We start from the raw sequence: 14,491 nt of genomic DNA, 5'->3' as shown, positions 1-14,491 counted from the left end.
CTCCAAAATTAGCCAATGAAACCCCGTGGTCTTATGCCCAGATGATCATAGGACGGTGCAGGACAGGGTCGCATCTTGTTCCGTTGTGCACGGAGTCACCAAGAGTCGAGGGCAGTTAACAACAACAACCCATTAGCTAATGAAAAAAAAAAGAGCCTATCTTTTTCTTTCACAGCTGCCTGTATGACTTTTAAAGCATTTTATCAGCCACTGGAACTACCTTGAGCCTGACTTGCTTGCATGTTATCTCTCTAGGATGTAATCCCATTTTGTCTTGCTCATCGCTATATCCCTAAGGGCTAGAATAGTGCCTGGTATACGGTAGGAGCTCAATAAATATTTGTGAAATTAATGGAATATGGAGTGGGAGATGGAAACACCCTGCCAGGACCCTCTTACTGGAGGCGGTATCTGATGCTGATGGCAGCAGCCACTCGGGCCACCAGGGGGCGCCAGAAACCAGACAACGGCCCTAGCAGGGCAGCCCCAGCTTTGGACCCCGCAAAATGGGGACGACCCCCGAGGGATGGGAGGGTGGGGAGACGCCACCTCCAAGTTCTTTTTTTTTGTTTCCATTTTTTATTAAGGTTATACATGCACGCACTTAAAAGTTGCTTTAAAAATGTTTATTGGGGTAAGTCCGTTTAACATGAAATTTGCCATTTTAGCCATTTTTAAATGCATAACTCAGTGGCATTAATTACAGTCACATGTCGTGAGACCATCACCGTTATCCAGTTCCAACATTTTCCTTTCCCCAAACAGAATATACATGCATTTTCAAGAGTCAAATAATTGTCAAGTTTCATTAAGGAAATCAACATTGAATTCTCCTGGAAACTTGCTCCCACGTTGTTTTAGCTGATAGTTTTGACATTTACCCCCTCTTTTTTAAATACTGTGCTAGTTTTTTGTCTTACCGCTTCTTGACTTTTCAGTTTGCATATTGGGTTCCCACCAGGAGAGATTCAGAGTCACCCCTGAGGTTAAATTTGTGTCATTTTTTTTTATCCTCACCGCTGCTCCCAGCCCCAGCCCTTCTGCCATTATCAGATCCCGGGGCTCTCAGACTCTACGGGGGGCGGTGGTGGCTCAGTGGCAGAATGCTTGTCTTCCATGCAGGCGACCCACGTTCCATTCCAGGCCGGGGCCCCTCATGCGCCAGCCACCACCGGTCTGTCAGTGGAGGCTTCTCTGTTGCTAGGATGCTGAACAGGTTTCCGCGGAGCTTCCAGACTGAGCTGGACGAGTAAGAGTGGCTTGGCGATCTACTTTTGAAAATCAGCCAGTGAAAACCCTATGGATCACAGCGGCCTGACCTGAAACCCATCACGGGGATGGCACAGGACCAGGCAGTGTTTCATTCTGTTGTATATGGGGTCGTTATTGAGTCGGAACAGACTTGACAGCACCTAACAACAACAACTAATAGCCACATTTATTATGCCCAAATCCTGACATCAGAATGAACACTCCTGTAATGAATACACTCACCATTATGTACCAATAACAATGTTAACTCAAGTGTTCCCAGCACAAAGATAGCACTGATTTACGGGGTGACACTTCGGGTGATTCAGAGCAGATGGCTGAGCTCCTGTTTTCTCGCGTGTAAAACGGGAATGATAATAGCACCCATAAGGTCGGTTAATCTTTTCCAATTAACAAGTGTCAAATCAATTTTGAAATGATAAGTTTTCAAAAGTAATACTTTCAAATCCTCTAGGTGCCAGTTGTCTGTTAGGTACCGGGAATATACTATAAAAAAGAAAGACCCTGGGTGGTACAAAAGGGTTGTGCTCAGCTGATGCTTGAAAGTTTGGCGGTTTGAACCGCCCATGGATTCATGAAAGAAAGGCCCGGTGCTCTGCTTCCATAAGGAAAACCCTGTGAAGGAGTGCAGCTCTATCCTGTGACACGTGGGGGTCGCCGAAAGTTGGAATTAACTTGACCGCACAAGACAACAACGACAACAACAAAAGGTGCCCCGGGGGCACAAATGGCTAAGCACTTGGCTGCTAACTGAAAGGCTGGTGGTTCCTACCCACCCAGAGGCTTCAAGGAAGAAAAGGCCTGGAAATCTGCTCCTGTAAAGATTACAGCCAAGAAAACCCTGTGGGGGCAGTTCTGCTTTGTCACAGGGGCCCCTGTGAGTTGGAATCAACTCAACGGCCCACGACAACAGTTTATGGAAATATCTCATGGAGAGAGAGACTTTATTGTCAAGCCTAATAAATGCTCAGAAACGTTATTTTTTAAATATTTATTTAATTGTGGTGAGTACACGTGTCTATACGTATATACCAAACCCGATGCCATTGAGTTGATTCCCATTCATAGTGACCCGATAGGACAGGGTAGAACTGCCCCATAGGGTTTCCAAGGCTGTAATTTTTAAGGAAGCAGACTGCCATGTCTTTCTCCCTTGGAGCAACTGGTGGCATACAACTGCTAACTTCTCAGTTAGCAGCCAAGAGCTTAATCACTGCACCACTAGGGCTCCTCAGGCAAATGTGTTAAAAAAAAAAAAAAAACCCAGTGCCGTCGGGTCGATTCCGACTCATAGCGACCCTATAGGACAGAGTAGAACTGCCCCATGGAGTTTCCAAGGAGCGCCTGGCGGATTCGAACTGCCGACCCTTAGGGTTAGCAGCCGTAGCACTTAACCACCATGCCACCAGGGTTTCCAGAGCAAACGTATAGAGACCAAAATTCATTAGTGCGTACCAGGGGCGGGAAGGAGCCCTGGTGGCACAGTGGGGTTAAAGCGCCCAGCTGCTAACCAAAAGGTTGGTGGTTCGAACCTACACAGCGGCTCCTCGGGAGAAAGACGGGGCGGGCTATCTGCTTCTGTAAAGACTGTTGTCGTTAAGTGGCGTCTAGTCAATTTCTAGGCTGTAATTTTTAATCTCTAAGGGAGGAAGGAGATCGCTAGGTCTTCCTCCAGCGGAGCAGTGGGTGGGTTTGAACCACTAACCTTTGGGGTTAGCAGCTTAACCGTTAGAGTGCTTAGCTGTTGCCCCAAGAAAACCCAACGGGGACTTCTACTGTCACATGGGGTCTCTACGAGTCGAGAAATGACTCGACAGCACCTCACAACCACAAAAATCTTTACTGAAGCAGATCGCCAGGCATTTGTCCCGCGGAGCCGCTGGGTGACTAGAATGATGGGGACAATATTAAATAAGGACGACAACGACGTGCCCTTCCACCCCCTGGGCGTCTGGGGGCGCTCGAGGCGCTCCCGGCTTCCGCGGACGCGCGCAGGCCCCGCGCCCGAGCCCCGATTGGCGGCGCCCGGGTGCGCGATGGCGCAGCGCCTGGTCCCGCCCCGGCCCCGCCCCCGGCGGCCCGGCCCCCTCCCTGCTCCCTCCAGCCGGCGGCGGCGGTTGTTGTTCAGCGGCGGCGGCCGCAGCTCGGCTCGCAGCCCCTGGCCGCCCGCCCCGGCCCGCGCGCGGCCATGGAACTGGAGGTGCCGGACGAAGCGGAGAGCGCCGAGGCGGGGGCCGTGCCCTCGGAGGCAGCGTGGGCCGCGGAGACCGGCGCGGCGGCAGGTAACGGTTCCGGACCTCGCCGTCCCTCCCCTCGCCCCGAATGGGCCCGCCCGCCGTCCCCCCCGCCCGCCCAGTGGACCCGCCCGAGCGCCGGAGGGGCGCGCGGACCCGCTGCGGCGGGGAGGCCGGAACGTTCCACTCGGGGGCGCTCGCGGGGGGGATGGAGCGGCCCATGCCGGGGGCCCAGGGAGACTGGAACGTCCTGCCCTGGGGGCGCGCAGTGGCGCCGCCCATTCTGGGGGTGGGGGGCGGTGGAGAACCACCGGCTTGGGGGCGGGACGTGGGCGCAGGCCCCCATCCTGGGAGCCTGTGGGTGCAGCAGCCCGATTGGAAGCATACGGCAAGATGGTCTTCGCTTTTGGGGGACCCCGGGAGGGAGGGTCGGGGTGCCCCATTTAGGAAGCTGGGTGGGTGAACTGCCTCACTCTGAGTGTGCTTGGGGCGTCATCCCACCCACTCTTTTTGTCAAGGGGGTGCTCTGAGTGTGGGATGGTTGAGTACCCCCGTTCTGCTGAGGGGATCTGCTCTCTAGGGGGTCCATGGCAGGGGGTTGACAATGCCCCAGCTGTCAACACCCGCCTTGACCCATTCCTCTGGGGCGCCCCTCCGCGTGCCAGCTTCCTGGCCTCCCACCCACAAGCATCACCCCAGTGGGTATGGTATCTCTAATTGGTCTTGAAGGGAAGGGGCTGCAGGGAGCAGAGGTGGGAGTCTTTGAGGCCCTCCAGGTCAGCTCCTGACTTTGTCTCAGCTCTTTCTCTAGAATACACCAGACCTGGGTACCGGTGCACTGACCACTCCCTTCCTTCCTGCGCCTCAGTTTTCCTTCCCTATAAAATGAGGAGCTCAAGGGGATGATGTTTTGAGATGCCGAGGCTGGGCAAGCATGCGGGGGCAGGAGACCTTGGTGGCCTGTCCCCCCAGCCCTCTCCCTGAACATGTGTGAGGGGTCATGGCTCCCTGGTCCCCGTTCCCCTTCTTCTCACCTCTCCCTCGCCCCCCAGCAGAACAGGTGTGGGGAGATGGGTGGCCCCTCCTTGCCCTGGGGTCTCCCCACCTGCCTGCGCTTGGGGTGGTGTGCAGGGCAGAGCCCCTACCCAAAGGAACCGTACCCTCTTGGTCACAAGCTACCAAGTGGGAAGTTTTCAAATCCACAAAATCCTCCGCCTTCCCCCCCCCCCCGCAGCCTTCATGACTGTGGCAGCGTCTCTTGACACCCACATGGGCATCCGTCCTCCCTCTCCCCCGGGCCTGCCGAAGCTTCCTTGGCAGGCAAGGAGATGCTGTGTGTGGTGCCTGGGAGCAAGGAGAAATGTCTGGAGGGAGAGAGAGAGAGGGGGAGAACGCGCGCGAGAGTTCCCCTGGCTCCTTCCCGCTGCCATCTGGAACCGCTTGGTAGATGACCCGGTTAATTCCGACAGGCCAGGTGCCTCGCCCTCGTTCTTTGCCGGCAGCCAGTGTCCAGTGGGGCCAAGGTCCCCTCCTTCCTGGCCTCATGACTTCCGCCCTCTGGCCTGGGTGGTCATAGGCAAAATAGCCCAAAACTCACGACCACAGGAAAGCCGCAGCCAGCATTTATCTTATCAGGGGCTCAGGGAGCTGATGGGGACAGATAAGTCCCTGACTCCTCAGGCTCTGGCTGGTCTCATCTCGGAGGAGCCTGGAGAAGGGGCTGGCCCTTCCGCCTTGCCTCCCTGCTCCCCTAAATCCTCAGAGATCTGACTCCACTGGTTTATTACTTATTTCGCTCTTTTTAAAATGAAGAGCTGCCTCTCCCCCCAGACCAGGTTCTCCTGTTAGCAGTTTGGGTTGTAACTGTCCACGTATTTTCTGTTGCTCATGCAAACGTATAAACACATAAATGGCCTCGTTTGTTCTTTACCGAAATGGTTTCCTCTCTACCAGGGTTTCTCTGCCTCGACACTGCTGATGTTTGGGGTTGGATCATTCCCTAGGGTGGGGCCGTCCTGTGCACTGTAGGGTGTTGAGCAGCATCCCTGACCTCCACCCACTTCATGCCAGTGGCACCCCCGCCCCCCAGCTGGGACAACCGCAAATGTCTCCAGGCATTGCCAAGCGTCCCCTGGGTGCAGAATCACCCCCAGTTGAGAACCTCTGTACTGTAACAATTATCACGTAACATGCTTGTTAATCTGTAGTAATCTAGATTTTTCCCCTCACATCGCTTTCAGTTATTTTTTCGGAGTAGAGACAGAGCGCAGTGTGTAGTTGAGACGGTGGAAGCTCTGGAATTACGATGCATGGGTTGGAATCCCAGCTAAGCCTCTCAATTGCCACTTAACCTTGAAAGGCAGATGTTGTTGCCCCCCTGAGCCTCAGTATGCCCATCTCTAAAATGGGGGTGATGATGACACCCAGCCCAGAGGGTGGCTGGGAGCCTTTGGTGAGTCACGCAGGACTTAGCAGGTTGTGAGTGGTTAATACATGTCATCAAAGAATCCTAGTTAGCTTTCCACACATGCAGTTATCAAGTCTGCCAGCCTCCCGCTGAGGAACGTTCTGGTTGTTTCTGGAGTATTCCTCAGCTGTTACAAGCAAAAAAAAAAAAAAATTTGCCGTCGAGTCAATGCCAAGTCGTGGCAACCCCACGTGTGTCATCATAGAACTGCGCTCCAAAGTGTTTTCAGTGGATTTTTCAGAAGTAGATTGCCAGGTCTTTCTTCCGAGGCACCGCTGGCTGGGCTCAAACTGCCAGCCTTCCAGTTAGCAGCAAGCGAGTTCACTGTGCCACACAAGGGCTGTTACAAGCAAGGCAACGGTAAACATCTTTGATCATGGACTTATAACCGTGGGTGCATTCATTTCTAGCCGTGCAGTGGCTGGGCCAAGGTCAGGCAGATTTGCAAGTTACTGTCTAATGCTCCATGGCCTCCGGAAAAGGCTAAAGTAGATCATAGTCCATCTGCTGGGGCCCAGGGAACCCACCTGCACCCCACGGCATGGCCAGCTCCCCGTAGGGTTGGCCTTGGTCATTAGCCACTCAGATGGAAGGTGGCCATCTTGTTGGTGTTTCAAGCTGGGGACTTTAAATAAATGCACCGCCTTCTAGCTCCTACAGCCTGCTGCTAACACACCGGGGTCGGGGGGCTGTGTCGACATCGCTGCCGGCGGTGATTTGGGCTACGCCTGGTGGAGGGGGTGTTTGCTGGGGCCGATGATTTGCCCGTGGGGTTTGGCCCAGGCTGAGGTCTGGGCTCCAGGTCCCTGGGTGGCACAGTTTGTGCTCGACTACTGACCTAAAGGCTGGCGGTGTGAACCCACTGAGCGGCACCAGGGAAGAAAGGCCTGGAGATCTGCTTGCATAAAGATTATAGCTGAGAAAGCCCTGTGGAGCGCTTCTGCTCTGTGACACATGGAGCCACCATAAGTCGAGATCAACTCGATGGCAATGGGGATTTTTTTTGGTGGTCTGGGCATTTCTGAGCCATTTCTTACCTGGCCTTCCTGCCTGTGCGGTGCCTCAGGGCAGTCGGCTTCCTTCCTGACCCCTCAACGGCCCGCCCCACACACATCTAATCTGGTGGCAGATGCTGTCGCTGGCATCAAAATTGGCCCAGAATCTGCCCACTTCTCCCCCTCCTCTGCCTTCACCTGGCCCAGCCCCATCCCAGCCACCTGGACCAGTGCAGTCACCTCCACCCTGGCCTCCTTGCCTCTTCTTGTACCCCTATAGCTCGTTCCAGAAGGATCCCATTAAAGGCTGACTCACAGCCTGCCCCTTCCGCCCCCGCTCACAGCACCCCAGGGCTCCCAGCTCATAAGGGTAAAAGTCCAGGTCCTCTCCGTGGCCCACAGGGCCCTGCTTGACCTGTCCCATCCCCTCCCTGCCCTCCCCTCCTCCTGTCTCCCACTGGCTCACTCCTCTCCAGCCACACAGGCCTCCTCGCTGTTCCTTTGACTCACCAGGCACTGTCCTACCCCAGGGCCCTTGCACAGGCTGTTCCCTCTGCTCGGAGTGCCCTCCCCCAAATCCCTGTATGACTGGCTCCTTCACTTCCCAGGTCTCAGCTCCACTGTCACCTCCTCCAGGAAACCCTCTGTGGTGTCTAGGTCAGGTTAGCCTCACAGAGCATTATATGCACCTCCCCCTTTTAATGTCACCTCCTCCAAGAAGCCCTCCTGACTTCTCTTGAATAGTTTCCATTTGCTCCCTGCCCTCCCCTCCGCCTCCGCCCTCCCCCTCACTCACTCCACTCCAGCCTCACAGGCCTCCTTCTGTTCCTCTAACTCACCAGGCCGTGGTCCGGCCTCAGGGCCTTTGCACGGGCTGTTTCCTCTCTGCTTGGAGCGCTCTTCCCCCAGATCTGTGCTGTTTGCTTCCTTAGCGCTCTCAAGCTCTTACTCAAATATCACTGTCCTTTGTCCCCCAACCCCCTGTATCCCCAGACCCCATTCTGTGCCTGGGTGAAGCCTGCTGGGCTGTGTATGTTATACGGTAACTTGTTACTCTTAACAAACTCAGGCCAAGACCCAGCCAAGAACTTTCTGGAATGTGTACCAGGAACCTGGTAGGTGGACTACGTGTGTGGGGACTATCTCACCACTGACTCTTGTGACTTTGCTCACTTTCTCTGTGACCATCACCCCTCCTGAGCAGAAACCCCATGTCTGCCATGTCCCTGTGTCCCCCGTGTCTGCCGTGTCCCTCATGTCTGCTGTGTCCCCGAGTCCCCCGTGTCTGCCATGTCCCTGTGTTTGCCATGTCCCTGTGTCTCCCATGTCCCCTGTGTCTTGTCTGCTGTGTCCCCCATGTCTGCCATGTCCCTGTGTCCCGTGTCTGCCATGTCCCCCGTGTCTTGTCTGTTGTGTCCCTCTGTCCCCCGTGTCTACCATGTCCCCCGTGTCTGCCGTGTCCCTCATGTCTGCTGTGTCCCCGAGTCCCCCGTGTCTGCCATGTCCCTCTGTTTGCCATGTCCCTGTGTCTCCCATGTCCCCTGTGTCTTGTCTGCTGTGTCCCCTGTGTCTGCCATGCCCCTGTGTCCCCTGTGTCTACCATGTCCCCCATGTCTGCTGTGTCCGTGTCCCCTGTCTGCCGTGTCCCCCATGTCTGCCGCGTCCCCATGTCCCTGTGTTCCTCATGTCTGTCATGTCCCTGTGACTCATGTCTACCATATCCCCTATGTCGGCCATATCCCCATGTGCCCTGTATCCCCTGTGTCTGCCATGTCCCCCATGTCCCCGTGTCCCCCATGTCTGCCGTGTCCCCATGTCCCCCGTGTCTGCTGTGCCCCTCTGTCCCCCATGTCTGCCATGTCCCCCGTGTCCCCTGTGTCTGCCGTGTCCCCATGTCCCTGTGTCCCCATGTCTGCCGTGTTTGTGTCCCCGGTGTCTTCCATGTCTCCGTGTCCCCCTTGTTTGCTGTGTCCCCTGTGCCTGCCATGTCCCCCGTGTCTGCCATGTCCCTGTGTCACCTGTGTCTGCCATGTCCCTGTGTCTGCCGTGTCCGTGTGTCTCCTCTGTCTGCCATGTCCCTGTGTCTGCCATATACCCCATGTCTGCCATGCCCCCTTGCCTGCTGTGTCCCCATGTCCCCTGTGTCTGCCATGTCTGTGTCCTGCTTGTCAGCCGTGTCCCTGTGTCTGCCATGACCCCCGTGTCTGCTGTGTCCCTGTTTCCCTCATGTCTGCCATGTCCCTTGTGTTTGCCGTGTCCCGTGTCTGCCATGTTCCCGTGTCTGCCATGTCCCCTGTGTCAGGATGTCCCCCGTGTCTGCCATGTACCCCATGCCTGCCGCTCCCCTGTGCCCAGGATAGCCTGGCACATGCCAGGTGCTTGGTAACTATCAGTGGCTGAGAAGGAGAGACGCCAAGGAACAAATGATGTGGGAGGAAGTGTGGGATGGAGCAGTGTGGCTGTGGGGGCTTTGCCGATATGGAGAACGGGGGTGGCGCAGGGAAGGGCACGGCCAGGCAAAGGCGGGCAGGGTCGGCCAGCAAGGGTCCGGCATGGGCAGCAGGAGGGGTGTCGCCCTGGGATCCTCCTCTGTCTCCTTGGGGCCTGGGTGATCTAGTGAGCCAGCTGGGAGACCCCCCCCCAAGCCCCTCCTCCCTTCAGTGTGGCTCAGCAGAGCTTGCTGCCTGGGCTGTGGACCTGGCGCAGGATGCTCCTAGTGCCAGGGGCACGCTGGCCACTTCCTCGCTGGGTGGCTCGGGCACTCTGACCACGGCGTGTGGCCTGGGGGCCCAGAGCACGAACTGGGCTGACCCCGCTGTGGCCACGGCTAGCTGTGTGCCTCTGAGTGAGGGACTCCTTCCTCTCCATCTAGGTGTTTGCTCTCAAAGTGAGGGCAGGGGGTGTCCTGAGGATTCCCAAGGCAGGGATAGTGAGGTGGCCCCTGGCATGCGCTCCGTAAATCCTGGCTACACGATCGCAGCCTTTTACAGATGGACAAACTGGGGCGCCCCAGGGATCTTAGTGAGGCAGTGGCAAAGCGGGGCCAAGAACCAGGACTCTGGACCCCCAGGCCTCCCTGGACCCACTGGCCTGTGTCCAGCACTTCCGACAACCTTGGGGCAGGACCTCGGTGAGAAGTTTCCAGAATGTGCACCAAGAACCTGGTGAACGGACCATGTATGTGGGGATTACTGAACTTGGGAATTAGCTGGGAGCCCTTGCACCCATCACCACGAAGCTGGTGAGAGGCTGCCACAGAAGGGGCTGGGTCAGGCTGGAGGGGCCCAGCCCACATGCTGGAGCCAGAGCGAGGGCATCTCTGGGACCTGGCGTCTCGGCTTGGACTAAAAGAAAAGGACCCCCGATGTTCCATCATAGTCGCTGTGTCCTTTATTGTTCACACACTTGTCACACACATGACTGTTGGCCTTTCTCTGGGAGGCGTGGGAGCTGGTGAAGGTTCTGACGAGACCTGGCACGTTTCAGACCATCCTCGACGTACAGCGGTGTTCTGCTCTGTGCCATGCGATGTTCTAGGCACTGGGGAGCAGCTGGGATGAGGCAGACAGGGGGCGCTTCTGTTCTGGGGAGGGGTTGGGACCCATGTAGACGACAGACAGACATGAGGTTAAGTACCACGGAGAAAAAGAGGAGGAGAGAGAAAGGAGTGGCCGTGGGGCAGAGCTGCGTACCTGGGGTCAGGTGCTCGGGGAGAGACATGGGAGAAAGTTCCAGGAAGAGGAACAGCCTGTGCAAAGGCTCTGAGGCAGGGCCAGGCCTAGAGGAACAGCGAGGAGGCCTGTGTGGCTGGAGCAGGGTGGGCGAGGGGGGGGAGAGAGGAGGAGGAGAGGGCAGGGAGGGGACGGGGCAGGTTGTGCAGGGCCCTGTGGGCTGTGGGGAGGACTTGGGCTTTTACCCGAGGGAGGTGAGCCCCAGAGGGCTGTGAGCACAGGAGGCACGGGCCCTGACTCAGGTGTTTACAGGCTCCCTCTGGCTGCTGCAGGGGGAACAAGCTGTGGAGGGCCAGGGAGGAGCCGGGAACCAGGGCGAAGGCAACTGCGCTGGTCGCTGGTCGTCGCTGGTCGTCGCTGGTCGTCGCTGGTCGTCGCTGGTCGAGTGAGTGATGATGGACCTGGAGCAGGTGGAGCCAGAGGAGGGAGAAGTGGGCAGGCTGTACAATTTTGGAAAGTGGGTCTTAGGAGATTTGCTGCTGGACCAGACGTTGAGGTTAAGAAGGGTTTTGCCCTGAGCAGGCGGGTGGATGGAGCTGCTCTCAGCTAAGATGGGGACACAGGAGGACCAGGTCTGGAGGAATGTTGGGCACACTGTGGCTGTGTTCAGTGTAAGGTGCCTTTGAGACCTCTGCGTGGGGATGCCGAGGGGCTACTGGACACTGAGGTCGGAGTTGGGAGAGATGACAGGCAGAAGGCTGTGTTGGGGGCAGGGCCATAGGAAGCTTGGTTTGGTTGTATCCAGGCAACGATGTTTCTGTCCCATTGGCTGTATTCAGTCGGCGACATCTCTGTCCTGTTAGTTATATTCATTCAGTGATGTCTGTCCCATTGGTTGTATTCAGTTGGCGACATCTCTGTCCTCTTGGCTATATTGAGTTGGCGACATCTCCGTTCTGTTGGTTCTATTCATTTGGCAACATCTCCATCCTGTTCGTTGTATTCAGTTAGTGGTATCTCCGTCCTGTTGGTTCTATTCATTTGGTGACATCTCCATCCTGTTCGTTGTATTCAGTTAGTGGTATCTCCGTCCCATTGGTTGTATTCAGTTGGTGACATCTCCATCCTGCTGGTTGTCTCCAGAGTGGTGGTGTCTCTGTCCTGCTGGCTGTATTCAGTCGATGACATCACTATCCCTGCAACTGGGAACAGGCTGGACGTGAACTGGCATTGTCAGCTGGTAGGTGGTAGTTACAGCCGTGTGACACACAGGGGCAGAGTGAAGAGGGTCCAAGGGGAGGAGGACAAGGGCCTGGTGCCTCAGTTTCCTCATTTTTAAAGCAGGGTCACAGTCACACCTTCCCCTTGGGTCCCTGTGAAGTTGAGCCGCGTTGAGCGCACATGGAAATGCATGGGACAGGACCTGCATGCACATGGTCACCGCTCAGTAATGGACACCAAAGATGTGCGCTGCCAACCCCAGCTCTGTGCCCGCTGTGCTGGGTGGCCGGGGCTGGTGCGTTCCGTGTGTCCCTATCTGCTCAGTCAGGCTGACGGGGTCCCTATGGTTGTGGCGTGGGGACTCGGCGCCTGCCCTGAGCCCCTCTGGCTGCCTGGTCGAGCCCCTGTCAGGGCCAGTGGGCGTACATTCATCAGCGCGGCTGAGATACGCCGTCTGGATGCGTTTGCCTGTTCTAGATATTTCCTAAGGAGCCCTGGTGGTGCAAGGGGTTTGCGATTGGCTGCTAACCTAAAGGTTGGTGGTTCGAACCCGCCTAATAGCACCAAGAAGGAAAGACTTGGTGATCTGTTTCCATAAAGACTGCAGCCAGGAAAGCCTTGTAGAGCAATTCTGCTTTGTAACATTCAGGGTCACCATGATGAGTTGGGGGCCGATTCAACAGCAAACAACAACAACATGTGTTTCATATAAGTGGACTCAGACAGTGTGTGTCCTCTGGTGTCTGGCTTCTCTCGCTGAGCATCTTTTCAAGGTCCATCGATGTCGTAGCATGTGTGAGGACTTTGTTCCTTTTGGCTGAGCAGTACTCCGTCATGTGGATGGAACACATTGTGTCTATCCTGTCATCCGCTGATGGGCGCTTGGGTTGTATCCACCTTTGACTCTCTGAGTAGTGCTGCAGTGAACAGTGGCGGACATGTATCTGTTGGGTGCTCGTGACCTGTTGGCAGTGGCAGGGCTGGTACCAGGACTCTCATTTCCTCTCTGGTCTGCAATCATCGATATTTTTGTCAGAGCTCTAAAGTCGGAGTGTTACCCACTGGGGAGACAGGGCCATCAGAGATGCTGGCTTCTCGTTGACTTTGCTCAAGTGAGCTCTGTGCGTCCTGTTTCCATTTGCCTTGTTTCCACACTCACAGACCCCTTTTCATCACCCACTCCCATTCCTACATTGCATCACAAACCACCAGCCCTTCGGTGAGTAGCTGAGAGCTTTGTGTTCTGGTAAGCAATACTGCAGAGAATAACCTATGGGACTGTCTTTGGTGGCTTATTTCCAGAAGCGGAATTGCCGGGTTAAAGTGCTCATGCTTTGTAATTTGCACCATGCCAGATGGCGCTGCCCTATGCTCCCACCAGCCATGGGTGGGGGCACCCGGGTCTTGTCCAATTCTTTGATCTTATGGGTGTAAAATAACATCTCACTATTTGCAGCTATCTCTCTGTGAATCAGAATAAAAGATCGTATTGGTTTCCTGTAGCTGCATAACAAGGCAACATGCATTTGGCTTGAAACAGTAGGAATTTACCGTCTCACAGCACCGGAAGCCAGAAGTTCAAGTTCAGGGCATCCACAGGGCTACACGCCCTCTGCCGGCTCTGCGGGCTCCAGTGTTCCTTGACCTGTGGCCACGTCACTCCGGTCTCAGCCTCTGTCTTCACACGGCGGCGTCTGCCCTCTGTGTCGGTCTATCTGCGTCTCTTTGATGAGGGTACCACTCATGTTGGATCAGGACTCGCCTTACCTCAGTATGACTTCCCATTAGCTAATTCCATCTGCAGAGGCCCTATTTCCAAGCAGGGTCACAGGCACAGGTACCGGGGGTAGGACTTCAACATCTCTTTTTCGGGGACATGACTAAACCCATAACAAAGCCTTTCTTATATTGTATCATTAAGAAAAAAAAGCTCATCTTTGTTTTATTAAATGTTTTATAAAAAACATTCCAGCAAAGGAACAGAGACAAAAAAAAAGGGAAGTGACTTGGCTCCCTCCCTGCCAGGTCACACAGGGGCAGTGGCAGGGCTGGGTATCAGGACTCTCACCCCCTCTCTGGTCTACAATAATCGATATTTTTGTCACAGCTGGAGAGCCAGAGTGTCACCCACTGGGGAGACAGGGCCATCAGAGATGCGGGCTTCTCGTTGCCTTTGTGGATGCGAGCTCTGTGGGTCCCATTTCCATTTGCCTGTTTTCCGCACTCACAGCCTCCTTTTCATCGCCCACTCCTGTCCCAGCACTTCATCATGAACCCACCAGCCCTTCAGTGAATAGCCGAGAGCGAACCGTTTGCACCGCCCGGGGACCTACACACATCCCAGAACTCTAATTTCCTTTTCTAGGAACTATATAAGTGTATCCTTTCCTAAATTTCAACTGGGTGATCAGGTTTCTTCTCATCGATTTCCAGGAGCTGTTTGTATATTATAGAAGTCACTCTTCTCTGTAGGCTAACTGATCTAAATGTAAGTAGATCTTCCCTTGTCTTCTGTCTTTTCCTGGGTTGATTATTGCCAGGCAGGCATTTTTGTTTTTATGTGGTCAAATTCACCAGCCTTTCCTTTGATGGTTTTCCAGTTTGCTGTCATGGATGAAAATGTCATCCCTG

The 14,491-nt window shown here is 55.3% G+C and overlaps 1 protein-coding gene across 6 annotated transcripts in view; it reads left to right on the top strand.

Moving 5' to 3' along the window:
* Positions 1 to 3,365: 3,365 nt before the first annotated feature.
* The window catches only part of PIP5K1C (phosphatidylinositol-4-phosphate 5-kinase type 1 gamma), a 69,723-nt gene continuing 58,597 nt past the window's right edge, over positions 3,366 to 14,491 (top strand). For all 6 annotated transcript variants that reach the window (XM_049876393.1, XM_049876392.1, XM_049876391.1 and 3 more), the window contains exon 1: positions 3,366 to 3,554. In XM_049876393.1, the coding sequence (XP_049732350.1) occupies positions 3,461 to 3,554 (94 nt within the window). In that variant the 5' untranslated portion in view covers positions 3,366 to 3,460. The remainder of the gene's footprint in view (positions 3,555 to 14,491) is intronic.

The sequence above is a fragment of the Elephas maximus genome, chromosome 3 (assembly GCF_024166365.1).
Source record: "Elephas maximus indicus isolate mEleMax1 chromosome 3, mEleMax1 primary haplotype, whole genome shotgun sequence".
NCBI lineage: Eukaryota > Metazoa > Chordata > Mammalia > Proboscidea > Elephantidae > Elephas > Elephas maximus.
The sequence above is the reverse complement of the archived record's forward strand: the minus strand, read 5'-3'. Positions and strand labels throughout refer to the sequence as shown.